Source organism: Rattus norvegicus, chromosome 9 (assembly GCF_021556685.1).
Source record: "Rattus norvegicus strain SHRSP/BbbUtx chromosome 9, alternate assembly SHRSP_T2T, whole genome shotgun sequence".
In the NCBI taxonomy this organism is placed as follows: Eukaryota; Metazoa; Chordata; class Mammalia; order Rodentia; family Muridae; genus Rattus; species Rattus norvegicus.
The window spans coordinates 76,620,591-76,641,886 of record NC_141542.1 but is presented as its reverse complement, the minus strand read 5'-3'; the positions used below and the strand labels follow the sequence as shown (position 1 = coordinate 76,641,886).

Here is a 21,296-nt window from a genome sequence, read left to right as displayed (position 1 = left end):
AAGAATCAACTCCTGCAAGCTGCCCTTTGGCCTCCACACACATGCTATGGCACACACACAACTAACCTGTAAATAAATTTTTAAAAAAAAGTTAATGAAAGAATGGGAAAAACAGTCACCTAACATTAAAAAGCAAATAGTTAAAAAAACAAACCTTCCCCTGAAAAGGCCGGGCTGGAGGCAGCTCAGCAGGTCAGAGTGCTTGCTGCACCTGCAAAGGACCTGGATTTCATTTCCTGCACCCATGCAGCCGCTCCCAACTATCTGTAAGTCTGTTTCCTGGGCACCAGACACCAATGATGCACACACATGCATTCAGGCACTCTGAAGAGCAAAGGTGAGAGGCCCACGTATCAAGACAAGAAAAAAGGACGTGGCATCCAAAACTGGCCCTTTGCCTAGTCTTAGTCTCAATCCCAGTTCCACAGCAACCTTGCTTCTGCTCAGACTGTGTGTGCAAAGGCAGAGGCCAGGTATCGTGGCAAGGATTGTATTAAGCCATTTAACCTGCCAAACTCAGTCCATAAACAGGAAAATAAGAGGCCAACACAAGTCTGAAAGACCTAACCTTCTTTTAATGTGCCTTTTCTTTGAAAATTTTCTTCCTTTCCCTGGTCCCTTTACTTCCTGCCGAAACCTGGGCTCTTACTGCGTTCACTTCTGTGAGTCTCCTCTGTCTGAGGCTCACCTGGAGCTGCCTGCTTCCCTGGGATACGTTGGAGTAGAGGGATTATGTAGGCTCTTTTGTAGGAATGGAGTCTGTAACTATGTTGAGGCCAGATATACTTAACCAATGTCTATTAGTATTTACAATAAACATCCTAAATTTAAATTTAGGCTTAGAGGATAATTTAGTGATACCATTAGTTAGTTACCATGTTTGAGGCCTTGTGTTAAATATGTGTGCTTATACACACCCACATTTAAGCTGAATATACCTAATTAACTCAATTAAAGGGGAAAACTGAATTACTAAACTCCAGAATGTTCTTAGGGATAAGAGGGAAAAAGCACAAAGTGTAGGAGGCAGGCATTAGAATTTAGCCACCCTAGTGTCCCAAGTGAGAGAAAGAAATAGGAGGTGGTAAAAAGTTGTAAACAGCAGTGGGAGGTAAATCAGCTGTGGAGAGTCCCGTGTGAGGCAGCTGAGCCTCTCCTGCACAGGTGAGGGTGCAGGCTGTTTCCTAGTGAGGGAGGCACAGGAAGGTCCTAGGTAGCAGCTTGAAAGGAAGTGCACTTCATACACCAGCAGAGTTTACTTCCTCCGGTCTTTAGATTCCTAGAAGGAATGGTATTTATCATGGCAAATATGAAAAGGAAACCTTGCCTAACCTGGAGAAGGCGCAGAGAAAGCAAGGCACTTAAAATTTTTATGTAAAACACAAAATCCCTCTCTTTGGAATTCGAATTCCACTTCGATCTTATCAACTATGCATAGCTATATATCTATGCCTTCCAGGTGCTAGGAAACCATCAATGTTCGATGTGCACATAATTATACAATTAACCCTTTGCGTTGGTGAGTGCTTGTGTGCGTGCGCATGAGCTGTGATAAGATCCTATGACCAAAGCAACTTATAAAACATTTTAATTTGGGACTCAGAACCATCTGTAACTGCAGTTTCAGGTGCTTTAGTGACAGTTTCTGATTTGATGCATATACATAAACAGACAAAATCATTAAAACAAATATTTTAAAAAGTAAAGATCGTGTTGGGCATGGTGTCCAGTGCCTTTAATCCAGCACTCAGGAGGCCAAGGCAAGTAGATCCCTGAGCTTGGGCCACCATGGTCTACAGAGTGACTTCCTGGTCAGGGTGTTACACAGTGAGACCTTGTCTTAAGTTAAAAAAGCGGGGGGGGGGGGGGGAGGGAGCCCTACTCCCAGTTTTGATCTCATTGTGGAGCCCCACACCCCAAGTCATTCTTACTTTCTAAAAATCTATAATGAAGGACATTTTTAAGTATAAAGTTTTATGTTCGTGGAAAAGTGGCAACTGTATATACTTAATTCAGTTTTCTCATGTAAACATTTTAGGAGTGTTAAATCCTTTATTTTGTTGTTTTCTGGTTTTTGTTTTTCCCAGTTTTCTCTGTGTAGCTCTTGCTATATAGATCTGGCTGACCTTGAACTCACAGATCTCTGCCTGCCTCTGCCTCTTGAGTGCTGGGATCAAAGGTGTACACCACCATGCCCAACTCTGCCTTACTCATTTCTTAAGGCACTAGTATAAGCCATTTAAAGACCTTGATCAACCCTGTATAAATAGGAATATCCTGAGGAAATCCTGATGACTGCCCAGAAGTATCACTAGTTCAGCATGGTTTGCCAAGAGACATTTCTACATTCGGTGGTGCTGACTTCCTGCTGTGTTCCTTGGCTGTTTCAGGTAGAGCAGGAAAAGGTAACTTGTCTCCTGAATTCAGTTCTAACTGTTGGAGGAAGCATTACTTAAAATAGTCCAAGGAACAAACATACCACTGACATAGCAATACCCTAAACACACTCCTGACATGGCAATACCCTAAACATACCACTGTAATGGTCATACCTTAAACATACCATTGTAATGATAAGACCTTAAAAGTGGTTTTGGAGTCATTTGTTCCTTGGGGGAGGGGCGTCTAATTCTGTTTAGGTATGATGTGTGAGCTGGCCACTAGGCCTTTTTGTTACAGTCATTGATAGAATAGACATTGATTAGGGATCTAAGTTTGCACTGGACACAGTTCTAGGAGACAAGGCTGCAGAAATGCATAAGGATAGAACAGCAAAGCATCTAATGGAAGAAAACTGGGATAAACATGCTAGTGTTGTGTGACTTCCTAGGGAGATGTAAACAGCATCTGTTCAGGGTAGACCAGGCACTGACAGTGGACCAAAGCAGTGAGTTTAGCAGGTAACTTTCTAGATGCATAGGTGAGGGTAACTTACAGGATCATGAATGATACAATGATAGTCACCAAAAAGTGCACCTCAACACAGTGACAACTCAAAAGTTACATCCCTAGAGCTGCCTGCTCACTGGCCCCAGCCACACTCAACACTCTTCTCAGAAGCAACTGTTTGGCTTCCCTAACCGTGGATCTTGGGTATTTCAGGAGCCTCTTGAGTCTTGTGAGACTATTTTCCAAAAAGGGATGGTTGAATTCTGAAGAAACAGATAGCTGGTTAGGAGGCATCCCAGACAATACTGAGAGTTTTCTGACAAACTCTTGCCTTGCCCTCCCCAACAATGGGATGGACATATACCTAAGGCAAAGCAAGGGGAGCTTAGTTGCCATGCAGGCATAACAGTTCAAACACGGAAGGAGGAATTGAGATTCATGATGGCAACAGAATGTCAGCTAGGAGGCTACAACCCTGTGCCTTCAGCAGGCTGCAGGTGCCTGTGAGAAGCTGCAAATGTTAGGACTTTGCTCTTAACACACCTGAGAGAGCAGTGTTGCAGGTGGAACACTAGTTAAGCTTTGGGGTGCCAACCTTGAGTTTGAGTGTGCAGACAGGCAGAGGCTGGAGTCTGTCTCTGGTCAGAACTTGGAGGCTGAAGACAGCTGAATGAATTCCCATCTGCAGCCATAGCGTGGAATCCCAAGGCTCAGACAGGAAGGAGGCTTCCTTGCAGCTACAGGTCAAGTCCTGGAGGCTGGAGCATCATGAACCTCCCAAGGTTAGATCCCTTTGAAGACAGTATTCTTTCTCCAGGAACATCTAGAGCTGGCTGAGCCAGCCTGAGTCCAGCCTTCCTCTGAGAGCAATCTGCCAAAACTGAAGAAGCCCTTGCCTGCTCTGCTCTATAGAGCCAGGCGGGCCCCAGTTGGCTGAATCTGTGTGCATACAACCAGGCTTAGTGACCCAGCCCTTTAATTCCAACACTCCTGAAGACCGAGTCTGGTCTGCAGAGTGAGTTTCCAGCATAGCCAGAACTAAATGGTGAGACCTTGTCTCAGGAAAACAACAACAAACACCCAAACTTTTAAAATGGGTCAATCAGGGAAGAGCTGTGCAAGTGTTAAAACCTGGAGCTGGAGGGGAGCTATCTAATACATTCTCAACCAGGTCAGTGGGTTGCTTTCTAACCCTGTCCAGTAGGGAAGTAGGTTCTGAACTGGTTATAGGGCACCCAGAAGTTTCTGTCAGCTTCCAGCTGTTGTGGAGGGAGGACAGAGGGATATTCGAGTCATCCTACAGGAACTGCTGCAGCTGTCTGTCAGGGACTTTGCAGCTTCCATCCCAGTGGCCTTTAACACAAGGTCAACAGCTTGGACTGCAGCTCACTCTTGCCTTGGTTGTACTAGAGGGTCCTCCACATCAGTTTTTGCCTGGCTTTAGTCTTTTTCATTTTGCTCACCTGTTGCTTCGATGACAGCTAGACTCATTCAGTAGATTGCTGTGACTGCCACTAACTCCTTGCCCTGGGCTCCAGGCTGTTTAAAAGCTCTCTGGAGCCTTAGAAAGAGCTGGGGCCCCACCTACCCATCTCAGTATGACCTAGGAAAGATCCGGAGAACTGCAGTTGACCAATCATACCTGCTTCCTGCTAATTCATATTCCTTCAAGGATTTGGACTTTGAGGAGCAGGAGAAACTATTGACACTTTCCTTGGGTGTGGGGAGTCCCAAAATTGCATATAATTTCAAGTATTTGTCCATTATTTGAAATCCAAAATAGCTGTGTAAGAATTTAAAGGTACCTTAAAATTTTTAGTTCAAATCAGCCCGCTATAGAAGTATCTTTTCTAGTCTAAAACTTAAAAGCTTTACAGACTACTTTGTAATTAATATTTAGTCTGGACCCTTACATCATGTAGTTATCTATGATCCATCAGATAGTTGCCCCAAGAGTTAAGCGGGGTTTTTCCCCCATTGCCAGCCTATATGTCACATATACATGAATTAGTATATTGTAAACCTTCAGGAAAGTTGAATTTGGACGCCAACTTGAAAAGGAAAGCACTTTGAGTTCATTACTCCTTACCAGTAATAATTTTCCTTTCTACTGATTTCCATTTCTTTTCCCTGAGGTTTTTTTAAGCTCAGAATTTGCTTTTTACTCTTGAAAACAGGTTTATCATTCACTCTCACTCTCGGAACTGTAGTTCTGTATATGGCATTTGAAGTCAGTTATTAACAGTCGTCCCTCTTAAACCTTTAAAAATGAGTGTGAAGACCCGCGTGAACATTTGCCTCGCGCTGAGCCCTAGTACAAAGTGGCGACAAGACGCAGAGGCAGCGCGGGGAATGCGGGAGCTGGGAGGCAAGGCCAAGCCGGTCTTCCGCGCACCCACCTCGGATGCCCCGGCTCAACGAGGGTCTCTGGTTCAGCGCCTGGCGTCCGTCACTTCTCACCGGCAAGCGACAGCCAGGGCCCGCGCCCTCCGCCGGGGGATACAGGTACTCCGGAGCGCGCACAGCGGAGCGGCCGCGCGCAGGGCCGCGGGTTTAAATCTCCCGCCGCGAAGCCCCGCACCTCGGCGCACCGGCGCGGCGGGCGCGGGCTCGCGGGCGGCGGCTGGGCCGGTGCGCGGACGAGCTCGGCGCGGCCCGAGCGGCGAGGAGCGGCGCGGCTCCGGCGGCGCGGTGAGCGTCCGGGGTCTGGCCCGCCGCTCCCCCAGGGCGGCGGGCGGCGGTGGCCAAACCTGGTTCCCATGACGACGGCGGGCGGGGGCGCGGGCCGCGCGCTCTCGGTGGGCCGGCCTCAGGCGGCGGCCTCAATGGGCCTGGCCCCTCCGCGGCGGGGGCGTCTCCCGCGCTCCCTCCAGGGGAAGCCGCGGCCTGAGGCCGGCCTTGGAGCTCCGGATGGGGGCAAACGTTCACAGCCCGGCGTGCTTTCCTGTTGGCCGCCTTTGTACGTCGCGCTTAATTTATTTTTATTATTGTCCTATTACGGGATGTCTTCCTGGCCAACCAATTGGGGGATCGACGTGGTGAAAATAACCTAAGCAAGGCTGCCGGTTATAGTTAGTGGTGTGAGGAATGCATCAGTCACCTCGCGGGGTGTCCGTACACAAAGCCTCCTCTCCCAGGTGGGGACCCCAGCATCACCGCACGGATTCGGCTGGGGAAAAGCAGGCCAGGTGTCTCTGATCACTGACCTCACCTGCGCGACGATGCTGGCAGCCGATACCTGATGCTCTAAGAAAGATAGAGAAGGGAAATACAATCCTGCCTGGCATCTTACTCGTGAGCTGTGGGCTTGCCAGCGGTGCGTGTGGGTGGGTGGTGTCATGTAAAATATGTTCTTCATGCACAAAACATACAACCTGTTAGCAACTGTGGGTCACTGAAATAGTTTGTAGGGAGATGATATTTCCTTGTGGTTTGGGCTCTAAATATTTAAGTATTGATTTATTTGATTCTGCCTTAAGCGATGTCTTTTAAATTGATATCACTTTAATCGTCTTCACATCAATATTTATTTAGCAGCTACAGGTACCTTATTCTTTAATGGAAATTTATTATATATTACAATTATACATTTATTGGCCGATTAAAGATCTAATGGCGGGTATATGTTTTATATGACCAAAGTTAAAAGATCGTATTATCAGTTCACAACATTACCAGTTTTCTTTGAACTCTTTGTACTTAACGTTAATAATGCAAAATGGGTTGTACGTGTAGCTATTGGAAACAGCAAAGCATTGTCTAGTTACCAGCAATCCTAATTGCTAGAGGAATATTGTAATCTTAGAAGGGTGCTGAGATCCTGGCTCAAAAGGCAAAACCGTAAACATGAGACTGATGGGAAAAGCAGGAGTCCATGATTTCATTGTAGATGTTTGTCGTGAAAATTACATTTATTCCAGTGACTGAAATAAGACCAAATATCAAAATGTTAAACATAAAACACTCCATCGTTTTATACTAACAAACTCTGGTTTTCTGTAATACATACTCTGAGTAAAATCTTTTCTTGTTTACTTTCTCAACACTATGTCTTCTTTTAATTTTTATCATTTTTATATTCTTTAACAACAGAAGGGATGTATAAAGAACTTTAAAACATTTCTGAAACTGGGGATTCTCATTAAGTGAAGTGACTTTTTTTCCATATCCCTTTTCCCATTGGTGAATTGGTCCTTTGCATTTATCATTTATATTATACCTTTTTTTTCCAGCTGGGTTTTTTTTAAATCAACTTACATTAAATTTTTACCTTTTTTCTTTAATAAAACATTCAGATTTCTGTTTAGATCCAGTGTTTATAATTAAAAATAAATTACCGGGGCTGGAGAGATGGCTCAGCAGTTAAGAGCACTGACTGCTCTTCCAGAGGTCCTGAGTTCAATTCCCAGCAACCACATGGTGGTTCATAAACCATCTGTAATGAGATCCAATGCCCTCTTCTGGTGTGTCTAAAGACAGTGACAGTGTACTCACATACATAAAATAAATAAATCTTAAAAAAAATAAAAAAAATTACCATCTATAAACATCTTATTATTTTACCATTGTTGGCCCATTTGTAGAACACTAAGAAAAACGCATAAAAGGCAGCTAAAGAACTGTAACTAATGAAACATTTACAGAAGCCAACATTAGCAACTGTTGGCATTTTGTTGTGTTTCTTTTTGGTAGTTTATTTTGTTTTTTAAAATCTTGTTTGTGGTGATGGGAAATGAAAACTGGGCTCCAAGCATACCCAGCTACATACTCAGCCCATGCGTGGTTTTATATTACCATTTCCAGATTTGTACCTTGGGGATTGTGATTTTTCTGGATTTCAGCGTTTTAGCAAATGGTGTTGGGAATTGTATTTTGATAATATGGTCCCAACTTACCTTTGGCCAGGCATAAGTCGGACATATTGTTGGTCCAGTTGTAAGCCACCACAATAAAGAAGCTATATAATTCTTGTAGTATAATAGGTAAAAAAAAATATTTTGTTGTCGTTTTCAAGACAGGGACTCAGGGGTTGGGGATTTAGCTCAGTGGTAGAGCGCTTGCCTAGGAAGCGCAAGGCCCTGGGTTCGGTCCCCAGCTCCGGAAAAAAAAGAAAAAGGAAAAAAAAAAAAAAGTATTCAAGACAGGGACTCCTGATCCTCCTGCCTTTACCTCCTAAATGGCAGGTTTATCGAGGGTGAAACACACACACACACACATACACACACACACACACATACACACACACACACACATGCACAAGCCCACCTAAAAGTTGTTTTAATTAAGTGTGCAATAGCTTGCCTAAAAAGTTGCAGTTTTTATTTGAGAATACATTATTAATGGTTAAAAAGGGCTACCACCATAGCCTTCATCCATGGTGGTTGTTTTGGTGGGAGAAGTCTTGCCTTGGTGGCTCCTGACCGATTCGGTGGTGGTTGTTGAGGTTAGAGTGGCTGTAACAATTTTGGATTTTTTTCGTTTGTTTTTGTTATTTTTAAGATCGGTGAAATTTGCTATGCCAGTTAACTTTGCTTTAGGAATGATTTGTCTGTGGCTTGCAATGCGAATACTGCTCGGTAGCACAGCACTTTTTCAGTGTAGGGCTGGTCCCTTCAAGCCCTGCATCTACCTTGTCAGCTAAGCTTATGTGATGTCCTAAGTCTTTTGTTATTTCTCCAGCATCCTCTGTATCTTCACTAAGACACTGAGTCTCAAGAAGCCACTCCTTATCCACTGTTTCCTTACGAGACTGCAGTAACTCAGCTACAGCCGCAGGCTCCATGCCCAGTTCTAGTTTTCTTGCTACACTCATCACATCTGCAGTCACTTCTCCATCCAAGTCTTGAGCACCTCAGAGTCATTTGAGAGCTAAGATAACTCTTCCCGGCACCAGCTAATATACTTTGATCTCTTCTCATAAGTCCTGGATCAAAGTGTCTGAGACGCTGACTTTTTGGAAAGGTCATTATGTAATTTCCTGGGTCTGTCATAGGAGTGGATGTTACACTTTATAAAGTGCACTTCTTTTTTTTTTTTTTTTTTTTTTCCGGAGCTGGGGACCGAACCCAGGGCCTTGCGCTTCCTAGGTAAGCGCTCTACCACTGAGCTAAATCCCCAGCCCCATAAAGTGCACTTCTTTAACAGTAAGATTTAAAAGTTGAAATGCCTCCTTGGTCTACTGGGTGCAGAATGGATGCTATGTTAGCAAATGTGAAGTCAACATGAATTCCATTGAAAATTCCCATCAGAGCTCCTGGATGACTAGGTGTGTTGTCAATGACTACTTAAAAAGCTTTGGTTTTACCATTTACATTTCTGCCTTACAGTCAGGACAGAACTGCTGGAGAATATCAACTTCTGACTGACAAGGGAATGTAGAACTTACCCTTTAAAGGTCTCTACCTGTCACCTACCTGACCAATTTCTTTCTCTTAGTATCAGCAAAATCAATTTGATATCAATATAGCCCTTCTTGCTTCATCATTCTTTGCCTACTGTCTATGTTGTAGAGCAAACTTTAAAGCAATAGAAGTCTTTTTATACAAGCTCTCTTTCTGCCAGCTAGGATTGTATACTTGTTCAGTCTGACAGCCTTTCACCTGACGTTTTTAATCTTCATATTGCATCATCACTGATAGAATTGATGACCATGAAAAAAGAGTAGGAAAGGGAGGGATAAAATCTGCCAGAGCTGAAAATGTGCATGTAAACTTTGACTCTCCTAAATTTAACTTTCAATAGAGTACTGCTGAGTGGAAGCTGGGCTGATAATATAAACTTTGATGAATAGGATTCCACGTGTTGTATATAATGTGAGTGGTGCCAGAAAAATAAGCTGTGGGAGAGGTCACTGTGTAAAAGGAAGGTCAGTTCACTGGTGTGGCCAACTGCTCTGAGACGTGAGCATTCTCTGAACGTCCTACAGACTCCTGATTCTTGAATTCAGCAGACTGACAAAGGTGACTAAAATAAACACAAGGTATACGTGTATGACTCCTTCCTTGGTTATGTTTGCTTGACATAGAATGGCAGCAGGAAGAGTCTGACTTTGAGTGGAGACATGTTTTAGTAAACTGTAATATCTTTAAAAAAGCTTTGGTTTTGTTTTTCAGTACAAATATAAGATGGTATGTCACTATGCTGCTCAGGCTTAAGCAATTCTCCTGCCTCAGCAGCTGGGACAACAGAAACATACTACTGTGCCCAACTTACCAGCAATATTGTGAAAGAATCCTTCTTTCCTGGGCAGTGGCTTCAGCAGTGGAATTAGAACAGTCGACAAACAGGGCTGTAATAGAGACCCTATCACCCAGGCTTAGTCCCGTTAGACAGCACAGCCACAGCAAGTGTAGTATGACTCTGTGTGTGTGTGTGTGTGTGTGTGTGTGTGTGTGTGTGTGTGTGTGTGTGTGATGTGTGAATATCTTTGGAGGTTTTTTAATATAGATACATACATATATATACATATATATGCATGCTATATAGATGATATATTCATGCCTATATCAACAATTTCCTTGTAATCAATTTTAAGTTTGGAACATTAACTATATCTACATGTTGTGTGGACATATATATAAAACAGTTGTCTTGGTTTGGTTTTTCCTGTGTAGCCCTGGCTGTCCTAGAACTAGCTCTGTAGACCAGTCTGATCTTTTTTTTTTTTTTTAAGATTTATTTATTTATTATATATAAGTACACTGTAGTGGTCTTCAGATACACCAGAAGAGGGCATCGGGTCTCCTTACAGATGGTTGTGAGCCACCATGTGGTTGCTGGGAATTGAACTCATGACCTCTGGAAGAGCAGTCGGGTGCTCTTAACCGCTGAGCCATCTCTCCAGCCCTGACCAGTCTGATCTTAAACTCAGAGATCTGCCTGCCTCTGTCTCCCGAGTGGTGGAACGTGGTGGACAGTAGTAGGCAAAAGTAGTGGACAGTGGTGGACAGTGGTGGACAACAGTAGCAGACAGTGGTGGGCAGTAGTGGACAACAGTAGTGGACAGCAGTGGTGGACAGTAGTGGACAGTGGTGGACAGCAGTGGATGGGGTAGACAATAGTGGGCAGTGGTGCACAACAGTAGTGGACAGTAGTGGACAGTGATGGACAGTAGTGGACAGTGATGGACAGCAGTGGACAGTGATGGACAGTAGTGGATAGTGATGGACAGTAGTGGATAGTGGTGGACAGTAGTGGATAGTGGTGGACAGTAGTGGATAGTAAGTGGACAGAGGGGACAGCAGTAGTGGACAGTAATGGACAGCACTGGACAGTTGTGGACAACAGTAGTGGACAGTGGTAGACAGTAGTGGACAACAGTACTGGACAACAGTAGTGGACATCAGTAGTAGACAGTGGTGGACACTAGTGGACATCAGTAGTAGACAGTGGTGGACAGTAGTAGTGGACAGTTGTGGTCAGTAGTGGACAGTGGTGGACAGCAGTGATGAACAGTGGTGGACAATAGTAGTGGACAAGTGTTGGACAGTAGTGGACAGTGGTGGACAATAGTAGTGGACAAGTGTTGGACAGTAGTGGACAGTGGTGGACAGTGGTGGACAACAGTAGTGGACAGTAATGTACTGCAGTGGACAGTAGTGGACAACAGTGGTGGACAACAGTGGTGGACAGAGGTGGACAGTAGTGGACTACAGTTGTGGACATTGATGGACAAAAGTAGTGGACAGTAGTGGACAACAGTGGTGGACAGTCATGGACAGTCATGGACAGTGATGGACAGTGGTGGGCAGTGGTAGACAACAGTAGTGGACCACTGTCAATTCCAAGAACATTAGTTCACTGCTGTCCATCTTGAAATGATTCTGGGGGTCTCTTCTCATCTTTGTGAACCTTTTTTTAAGTCACTGTTCTGTAGTTCTGGTGTACAAATCTGAGCCTCCTTGTTAGAATTGTTTCTGCTTTGTCTTTCTTTTTATTCTCATACATGGCAATTTCTTTTTTTTTTCTTGTATTTTTTTAAGATTTATTTTACGTATATGAGTACACTGTAGCTATCTTCAGACACAACAGAAGAGGGCAACAAATCCCATTACAGATGGTTGGTTGTGAGCCACCATGTGGTTGCTGGGAATTGAACTCAGGACCTCTGGAAGAGCAGTCAGTGCTCTTAACCGTTGAGCCGTCTCTCCAGCCCTCAAGAGGATTTTTTAAATGTTACCGTTACAGTAGTATCTTTTTCTTTCTTTCTTTCTTTCTTTTTTTTTTTTTTTTTTTTTTTTTTTTTTTTTTTTTTGGTTCTTTTTTTCGGAGCTGGGGACCGAACCCAGGGCCTTGCACTTCCTAGGTAAGCGCTCTACCACTGAGCTAAATCCCCAGCCCTGTATCTTTTTCTTTCATGTAGTGCTGCTTTTTCTTGTTATTTGTTTTGTACATTATTTATCGTTGAATGGAGCCGTTCTGTTTTGGCTTAATCTTTGCCTGAGCATGGTGTGAGCAGAGCCACAGTAAGCCCTTCCTGTTCACCTGGCTTTGGAAGAGCTGCTGTGGAGTCTGAGGCTGGGCACTGGGCGCAGATCATTGTCCTCTCTGTGTTTGGCTGCTGGGTGCTACAGTCCCCAATGGTTCTGGTGCTTCCTGTCTATGTTTCCCTACATACTCATTCCTTTCTTGCCTCTGGGCAAGAATTACTTTTAAACGTTCCATAAGCTGCCCTGAATTTTAGTGTGCTCGCTACAGTTTGCCTTTTTAATGCCGAGCTTAAAAGTAAAGCATTTGGACTGATGGATTTTTTTTTTTAATCAGCTCTTTATTAAGGGAGCAGGTGGGGAAGAAAGTGTCCTGAGTGCAGTCTTCAGGCAGAGTGGTTCTGCAGATGAAAGTCTTCGGAAGAGTTCCCAAGCTTTTCATCTTTGTAGACCACGAGGCCAAAAGAGCTGAGAACTGAATTCACCAACTTTAAGTCTTGTTGAATTGGTTCTACCCAACTGAGGCATGTAGGCCGTTTATAAATTCTTCTGTCAGGTTCTCACAGAGGAAAATTGTAAAGAAGTATTTCCACCATAAATAGGCCCTGTTTTCAGTTGTCTGTTCTGTTATCTTGTGATTGCGCTGTGACTTCAAGGTTCATATTTTCAAATCAGTGGTGAGAATTCCCGTAAAAGTGGCTGTATATGACATTAGAGGGCATTCATATCAGATTCGGGCGTCTCCTTACATTTGATTTATATTTTATTATATCTGACTTTTATTTACTGACATCAGAGCTTTAAAATATGGATATTTTGCGTGTGGAATATTTTACTTTTAGAGAAAAGACTTATGTAATATAACACCTATTTCATTTTTTCCTTTTAAATCATTGCTCATCTGACATCTCCAGGACTGAACTGTATATCTGACTGTGAACTCATTGAACTTTTAAAGTTCATTTGTGAATTGCCTATTGTCTTGTGCTCAGTGTGTGTGTGTGTGTGTGTGTGTGTGTGTGTGTGTGTGTGTGTGTGAGAGAGAGAGAGAGAGAGAGAGAGAGAGAGAGAGAGAGAGAGTGTTACCTGTGTTTGCGTGCCTGTATGTCCATGTCCATATGTGGAGACCAGAGGTCACATTTGAGTGCCTTTCTCTACGCCTTCTGCCTTTCTAGACAGGGTGTCTTGATGACTCTGGATCTTGCCAGTTGGCTAGACTAGCCAGCCAGTAAACCACTGGGATTGGCCTGCCCTAGCCCAATCTCAGTTCTGGGGTTACAGGTGCAAGTCACTATTCCCAGCATTCATGCAGGTTCTGTCATAAACAATCATATAAAGAAGCCATGTGACAAGGAACCAAAGACAAGCAAAGCATATGAGATAAGGCCTGGGGGTAATGCATCAGAAGGGCTTCTACATGTACCACATGCATTCTACATGTCCACATTAATCCCGACCTTGATTTTCTACACCACCTTAGACCATTTAGTCCCAGATTAAAAAACACACAGTCTTTATATTTACAATACACCTTAAATGCTACAAAAGTTAGACAGCTGCCTACCTTCCATGCTTTTAGAGTCTACTTTCCTATCTATAACCCCGAGTTATTACTTACTGTGTCTCATCTGGGCTGCTCTTAATTCCAATTGGTCAACCCTTGAGGCCACATTTTCTTGACTCCTACCTATGGTGGCTTCTTCTTCCTCCCCCTGCCCCTTCTTCTACCAACCCAAAGCTCTCAAAACCTAAACCCCACCTATGTCTCTTCTGCCCAGCTTAGATGTTGGCATCTTTATTCACCAATCAGAAATAACTTGGGGTACTCAGCATCTACATGTGGACTCTGTCTCTGGGGCAACCAGTCTTGGGGGCCCAAAATTAGCATTAGAATACAAGCAGCATTAGCTCACCAACCCCTAACTGCCAAAAACATAAATAATAAACTTTGTACTTAAAAATGCCAGGATTAATAATTCGCGCCCCAATCTTCCTTCCTAGTTACTGAGATGATACTGAGGCAAGTGCATAATCAAAGCAAAACAAACAACACATATGTGCTCAAGGCAGCACATGCCAGAGGCACCCTGGGAACATGAGAGATTTTAGTATTCCTGGAAGACAAAATGATAATTTTTTTGATGGAAAGCAAAATAGAGAAACTAGCATATTCATAGAATATTCATGCTGTGAATAAGATAGTCTGTTTTCCCTGAAGATCTATGGGCTAACGATAATAGATAATTAGTCGTTCTTTTGCACACATGCAATAGCTAGCCAAAGACTAGCTGAGTTCTCCCTTGGGCAAGGGAGAAATGGCCATTCTCTAAAGAAATTAAAAGTCATCTGGGACCAGCATGGTGGCTCAGCAGGTAAGGGCTCCACCCCAAGCCTAACAACCTAATTTGCATCCTGGGAAACACAGGAGAGGAAGACCAGCTCCTACAAGTTGTCCTCTAACCTCCATGTGTACCAGGGCACATGCACACTTGAACACACACACACACACACACACACACACACACACACACACCAAATACTCTCACTAGCTAGCATTTTTTTTTAAAGATTTATTTATTTATTATATATAAGTACACTGTAGCTGTCTTCAGATACACCAGAAGAGGGCATCGGATCTCTTTACAGATGGTTGTGAGCCACCATGTGGTTGCTGGGAATTGAACTCAGGACCTCTGGAAGAGCAGTCGGGGCTCTTAACCGCTGAGCCATCTCTCCAGCCTGTTAGCTTGCATTTCTGAAAGAACCTTAACCACTCATTCTGAGCTTTATATATTAAAATGTTTTCATTTTTCTTATTTTAAGACCTTGTCTCTGTGTATCCCAGGATAGCCTAGAATTTATAATATTCCTGCCTCAGCCTCTTAGTCCTGTTGTTTCAGGTATGCACTCCCACAATGGCTTATTTTTAACAGTTTCATAAATTTAGAATTATGGGTTAATATGGTTTGGTTTGGTCGATTTTTCTTTTCAGTATCTTTAAGTATAGCTTTTTTCCCCTTCTGAGACAGGGTTTCTCTGTGTAGCTCTGGCTGTCCTGGAACCTGCTCTGTAGACCATACTGGCCTCTAGAGATTTGCCTGCATCTGTCTCATAGGTGCCTGGACTAAAGGTGTGCACCACCACCACCACCACCACCACCACGCTTTGTATTTTACTTAACTTTGCTATTTTATTGAAAACCCACCTCCTATCTGTATTTTTGTTTCATTGTGTTTTTATTTTCTTCCTCCTCATTCCCACCCAGGAAAGGGTTCTCTGTGTAGCCCTAGCTGTCCTGGAGCTCACCCTGTAGAGGCCTCCAGCTCACAGAGATCTTCCTGCCTCTGCCTCCTGAGTGCTGGAGTTAAAGGTGGACTCTGCCACTGCCCACAGTCATTGTTTTTCAGTGTAAGTTTTCTTATCCAGGACTGGTGGTTCTTGTGTTATCTCAACACCCAGGATGTTGAGGCAGGAACTTCACCATGAGTTCAAAGCCAACTTGATCTACATAGTGAGTTAGGATCTCCAGATCAGCCTGAGCTACAGAGTGAAGTCTCTTTATAAAAACAATACTTTTGGCTAGAACCTGAAGGGATCTACCGGATAAACAGTTCTCTGCACCCAAATCCCGTGGGAGGGAGAGCTAAACCTTCAGACAGGCAGACACGCCTGGGAAACCAGAAGAGACTGCACTCTGCACACATCTCTGACGCCAGAGGAAAACACCAAACGCCATCTGGAACCCTGGTGCACGGAGGCTCCCAGAAACGGCGGCGCAGATCTTCCTGGTTGCTGCCTCCGCAGAGAGCCCGTGGGCAGCACCCTGCGAGCAAACTTGAGCCTCGGGACCACAGGTAAGACCAACTTTTCTGCTGCAAGAGACCTGCCTGGTGAACTCGGGACACACAGAGGCAAAATTCCTCTAGGACCGGGCACTCCCTGTGTTTACCGGGAGTCCCACACCCGCAGATCCCGGCCCGCAGCAGCTCTCTGCTCCCAAACCCCATGGGAGAGAGACCTCACCGCCTGGTCAGGTGGGCACTCCTGAGGCTGCAGAGCGGAAGAGACCACCAACACTGCCCACCCCTGCCCACATCCCTGGCCCAAGAGGAAACTGTATACGGCCCCTGGGTTCCCGTGGGGGAGGGCCCAGGAGCGGCAGGACCGCTGCACCTGAGACACCGCCATAATCTGAAGGGACAGACCGGATAAACAGTTCTCTGCACCCAAATCCTGTGGGAGGGAGAGCTAAACCTTCAGAGAGGCAGACACACCTGGGAAACCAGAAGAGACTGCACTCTGCACACATCTCTGACACCAGAGGAAAACGCCAAACGCCATCTGGAACCCTGGTGCACGGAGGCTCCCGGAAACGGCGACGCAGATCTTCCTGGTTGCTGCCGCCGCGGAGAGCTCATGGGCAGCACCCCACAAGCAAACTTGAGCCTTGGGACCACAGGTAAGACCAACTTTTCTTCTGCAAGTGACCTGCCTGGTGAACACCAGACACAGGCCCACAGGAACAGCTGAAGGCCTGTAGATAGGAAAAGCTACATGCCCGAAAGCAGAACACTCTGTCCCCATAACTGGCTGAAAGAAAACAGGAAAACAGGTCTACAGCACTCCTGACACACAGGCTTATATGACAGTCTAGCCACTGTCAGAAATAGCAGAACAAAGTAACACCAGAGATAATCTGATGGCGAGAGGCAAGCACAGGAACCCAAGCAACAGAAACCAAGACTACATGGCATCATCGGAGCCCAATTCTCCCACCAAAGCAAACACGGAATATCCAAACACACCAGAAAAGCAAGATCTAGTTTCAAAATCATATTTGATCATGATGCTGGAGGACTTCAAGAAAGACGTGAAGAACTCCCTTAGAGAACAAGTAGAAGCCTACAGAGAGGAATCACAAAAATCCCTGAAAGAATTCCAGGAAAACGTAAATAAACAAGTAGAAGCCCATAGAGAGGAGTCACAAAAATCCCTGAAAGAATTCCAGGAAAACACAATCAAACAGTTGAAGGAATTAAAAATGGAAATAGAAGCAATCAAGAAAGAACACATGGAAACAACCCTGGACATAGAAAACCAAAAGAAGAGACAAGGAGCTGTAGATACAAGCTTCACCAACAGAATACAAGAGATGGAAGAGAGAATCTCAGGAGCAGAAGATTCCATAGAAATCATTGACTCAACTGTCAAAGATAATGTAAAGCGGAAAAAGCTACTGGTCCAAAACATACAGGAAATCCAGGACTCAATGAGAAGATCAAACCTAAGGATAATAGGTATAGAAGAGAGTGAAGACTCCCAGCTCAAAGAACCAGTAAATATCTTCAACAAAATCATAGAAGAAAACTTCCCTAACCTAAAAAAAGAGATACCCATAGGCATACAAGAAACCTACAGAACTCCAAATAGATTGGACCAGAAAAGAAACACCTCCCGTCACATAATAGTCAAAACACCAAACGCACAAAATAAAGAAAGAATATTAAAAGCAGTAAGGGAAAAAGGTCAAGTAACATATAAAGGCAGACCTATCAGAATTACACCAGACTTTTTGCCAGAAACTATGAAAGCCAGAAGATCCTGGACAGATGTCATACAGACCCTAAGAGAACACAAATGCCAGCCCAGGTTACTGTATCCTGCAAAACTCTCAATTAACATAGATGGAGAAACCAAGATATTCCATGACAAAACCAAATTTACACAATATCTTTCTACAAATCCAGCACTACAAAGGATAATAAATGGTAAAGCCCAACATAAAGAGGCAAGCTATACCCTAAAGAAACAAGAAACTAATCGTCTTGGCAACAAAACAAAGAGAAGAAAAGCACACAAACATAACCTCACATCCAAATATGAATATAACAGGAAGCAATAATCACTATTCCTTAATATCTCTCAACATCAATGGCCTCAACTCCCCAATAAAAAGACATAGATTAACAAACTGGATACGCAACAAGGACCCTGCATTCTGCTGCCTACAGGAAACACACCTCAGAGAAAAAGACAGACACTACCTCAGAGTGAAAGGCTGGAAAACAACTTTCCAAGCAAATGGTCAGAAGAAGCAAGCTGGAGTAGCCATTCTAATATCAAATAAAATCAATTTCCAACTAAAAGTCATCAAAAAAGATAAGGAAGGACACTTCATATTCATCAAAGGAAAAATCCACCAAGATGAACTCTCAATCCTAAATATCTATGCCCCAAATACAAGGGCACCTACATACGTAAAAGAAACCTTACTAAAGCTCAAAACACACCTTGCACCTCACACAATAATAGTAGGAGACCAACACCCCACTCTCATCAATGGACAGATCATGGAAACAGAAATTAAACAGAGACGTAAACAGACTAAGAGAAGTCATGAGCCAAATGGACTTAACAGATATTTATAGAACATTCTACCCTAAAGCAAAAGGATATACCTTCTTCTCAGCTCCTCATGGTACTTTCTCCAAAATTGACCATATAATTGGTCAAAAAACGGGCCTCAACAGGTACAGAAAGATAGAAATAATCCCATGCGTGCTATCGGACCACCACAGCCTAAAACTGGTCTTCAATAACAATAAGGGAAGAATGCCCACATATACGTGAAAATTGAACAATGCTCTACTCAATGATAACCTGGTCAAGGAAGAAATAAAGAAATTAAAGACTTTTTAGAATTTAATGAAAATGAAGGTACAACATACCCAAACTTACGGGACACAATGAAAGCTGTGCTAAGAGGAAAACTCACAGCACTGAGTGCCTGCAGAAAGAAACAGGAAAGAGCATATGTCAGCAGCTTGACAGCACACCTAAAATCTCTAGAACAAAAAGAAGCAAATACACCCAGGAGGAGTAGAAGGCAGGAAATAATCAAACTCAGAGCTGAAATCAACCAAGTAGAAACAAAAAGGACCATAGAAAGAATCAACAGAACCAAAAGTTGGTTCTTTGAGAAAATCAACAAGATAGATAAACCCTTAGCCAGACTAACGAGAGGACACAGAGAATGTATCCAAATTAACAAAATCAGAAATGAAAAGGGAGACATAACTACAGATTCAGAGGAAATTCAAAAAATCATCAGATCTTACTATAAAAACCTTTATTCAACAAAACTTGAAAATCTGCAGGAAATGGACAATTTCCTAGACAGATACCAGGTACTGAAGTTAAATGAGGAACAGATAAACCAGTTAAACAACCCCATGACTCCTAAGGAAATAGAAGCAGTCATTAAAGGTCTCCCAACCAAAAAGAGCCCAGGTCCAGACGGGTTTAGTGCAGAATTCTATCAGACCTTCATAGAAGACCTCGTACCAATATTATCCAAACTATTCCCCAAAATTGAAACAGATGGATCACTACCGAATTCCTTCTATGAAGCCACAATTACTCTTATACCTAAACCACACAAAGACCCAACAAAGAAAGAGAACTTCAGACCAATTTCCCTTATGAATATCGACGCAAAAATACTCAATAAAATTCTGGCAAACCGAATCCAAGAGCACATCAAGACAATCATCCACCATGACCAAGTAGGCTTCATCCCAGGCATGCAGGGATGGTTTAATATACGGAAAACCATCAACGTGATCCATTATATAAACAAACTGAAAGAACAAAACCACATGATCATTTCATTAGATGCTGAGAAAGCATTTGACATAATTCAACACCCCTTCATGATAAAAGTCCTGGAGAATAGGAATTCAAGGCCCATACCTAAACATAGTAAAAGCCTATACAGCAAACCAGTTGCTAACATTAAACTAAATGGAGAGAAACTTGAAGCAATCCCACTAAAATCAAGGACTAGACAAGGCTGCCCACTCTCTCCCTACTTATTCAATATAGTTCTTGAAGTTCTAGCCATAGCAATCAGACAACAAAAGGAGGTCAAGGGGATACAGATCAGAAAAGAAGAGGTCAAAATATCACTTTTTGCAGATGATATGATAGCATATTTAAGTGATCCCAAAAGTTCCACCAGAGAACTACTAAAGCTGATAGACAACTTCAGCAAAGTGGCTGGGTATAAAATTAACTCAAATAAATCAGTAGCCTTCCTCTACACAAAAGAGAAACAAGCCGAGAAAGAAATTAGGGAAACGACACCCTTCATAATAGACCCAAAAAATATAAAGTACCTCGGTGGGGTTGGGGATTTAGCTCAGTGGTAGAGCGCTTGCCTGGGAAGCGCAAGGCCCTGGGTTCGGTCCCCAGCTCCGAAAAAAAAAAGAACCAAAAAAAAAAAAAAATAAAGTACCTCGGTGTGACTTTAACCAAGCAAGTAAAAGATTTGTACAATAAGAACTTCAAGACTCTGAAGAAAGAAATTGAAGAAGTCCTCAGAAGATGGAAAGATCTCCCATGCTCATGGATTGGCAGGATTAATATAGTAAAAATGGCCATTTTACCAAAAGCGATCTACAGATTCAATGCAATCCCCATCAAAATACCAATCCAATTCTTCAAAGAGTTAGAACAATTTGCAAATTCATCTGGAATAACAAAAAACCCAGGATAGCTAAAATTATCCTCAACAATAAAAGGACTTCAGGGGGAATCACTATCCCTGAACTCAAGCAGTATTACAGAGCAATAGTGATAAAAACTGCATGGTATTGGTACAGAGACAGACAGATAGACCAATGGAATAGAATTGAAGACCCAGAAGTGAACCCACATACCTATGGGCACTTGATTTTTGACAAAGGAGCCAAAACCATCAAATGGAAAAAAGCAAATGGTGCTGGTTCAACTGGAGGTCAACATGTAGAAGAATGCAGATCGATCCATGCTTATCACCCTGTACAAAGCTTAAGTCCAAGTGGATCAAGGACCTCCACATCAAACCAGATACACTCAAACTAATAGAAGAAAAACTAGGGAAGCATCTGGAACACATGGGCACTGGAAAAAATTTCCTGAACAAAACACCAATGGCTCATG

At 43.3% G+C, this 21,296-nt stretch overlaps 1 protein-coding gene across 41 annotated transcripts in view; it reads left to right on the top strand.

The window, feature by feature from the left end:
* The first annotated feature begins 5,487 nt into the window (after positions 1-5,487).
* Positions 5,488-21,296, top strand: part of Ica1l (islet cell autoantigen 1-like) — a 58,062-nt gene continuing 42,253 nt past the window's right edge. For 18 of the 41 annotated variants that reach the window (XM_087566221.1, XM_087566209.1, XM_087566217.1 and 15 more), the window contains exon 1: positions 5,494-5,580. Coding sequence is in view for 12 of the 41 variants with exons in the window: in XM_087566198.1 (XP_087422324.1) it covers positions 5,800-5,848 (49 nt within the window). In the remaining 29 variants the exon portion in view is untranslated. 41 annotated transcript variants of the gene reach the window in all.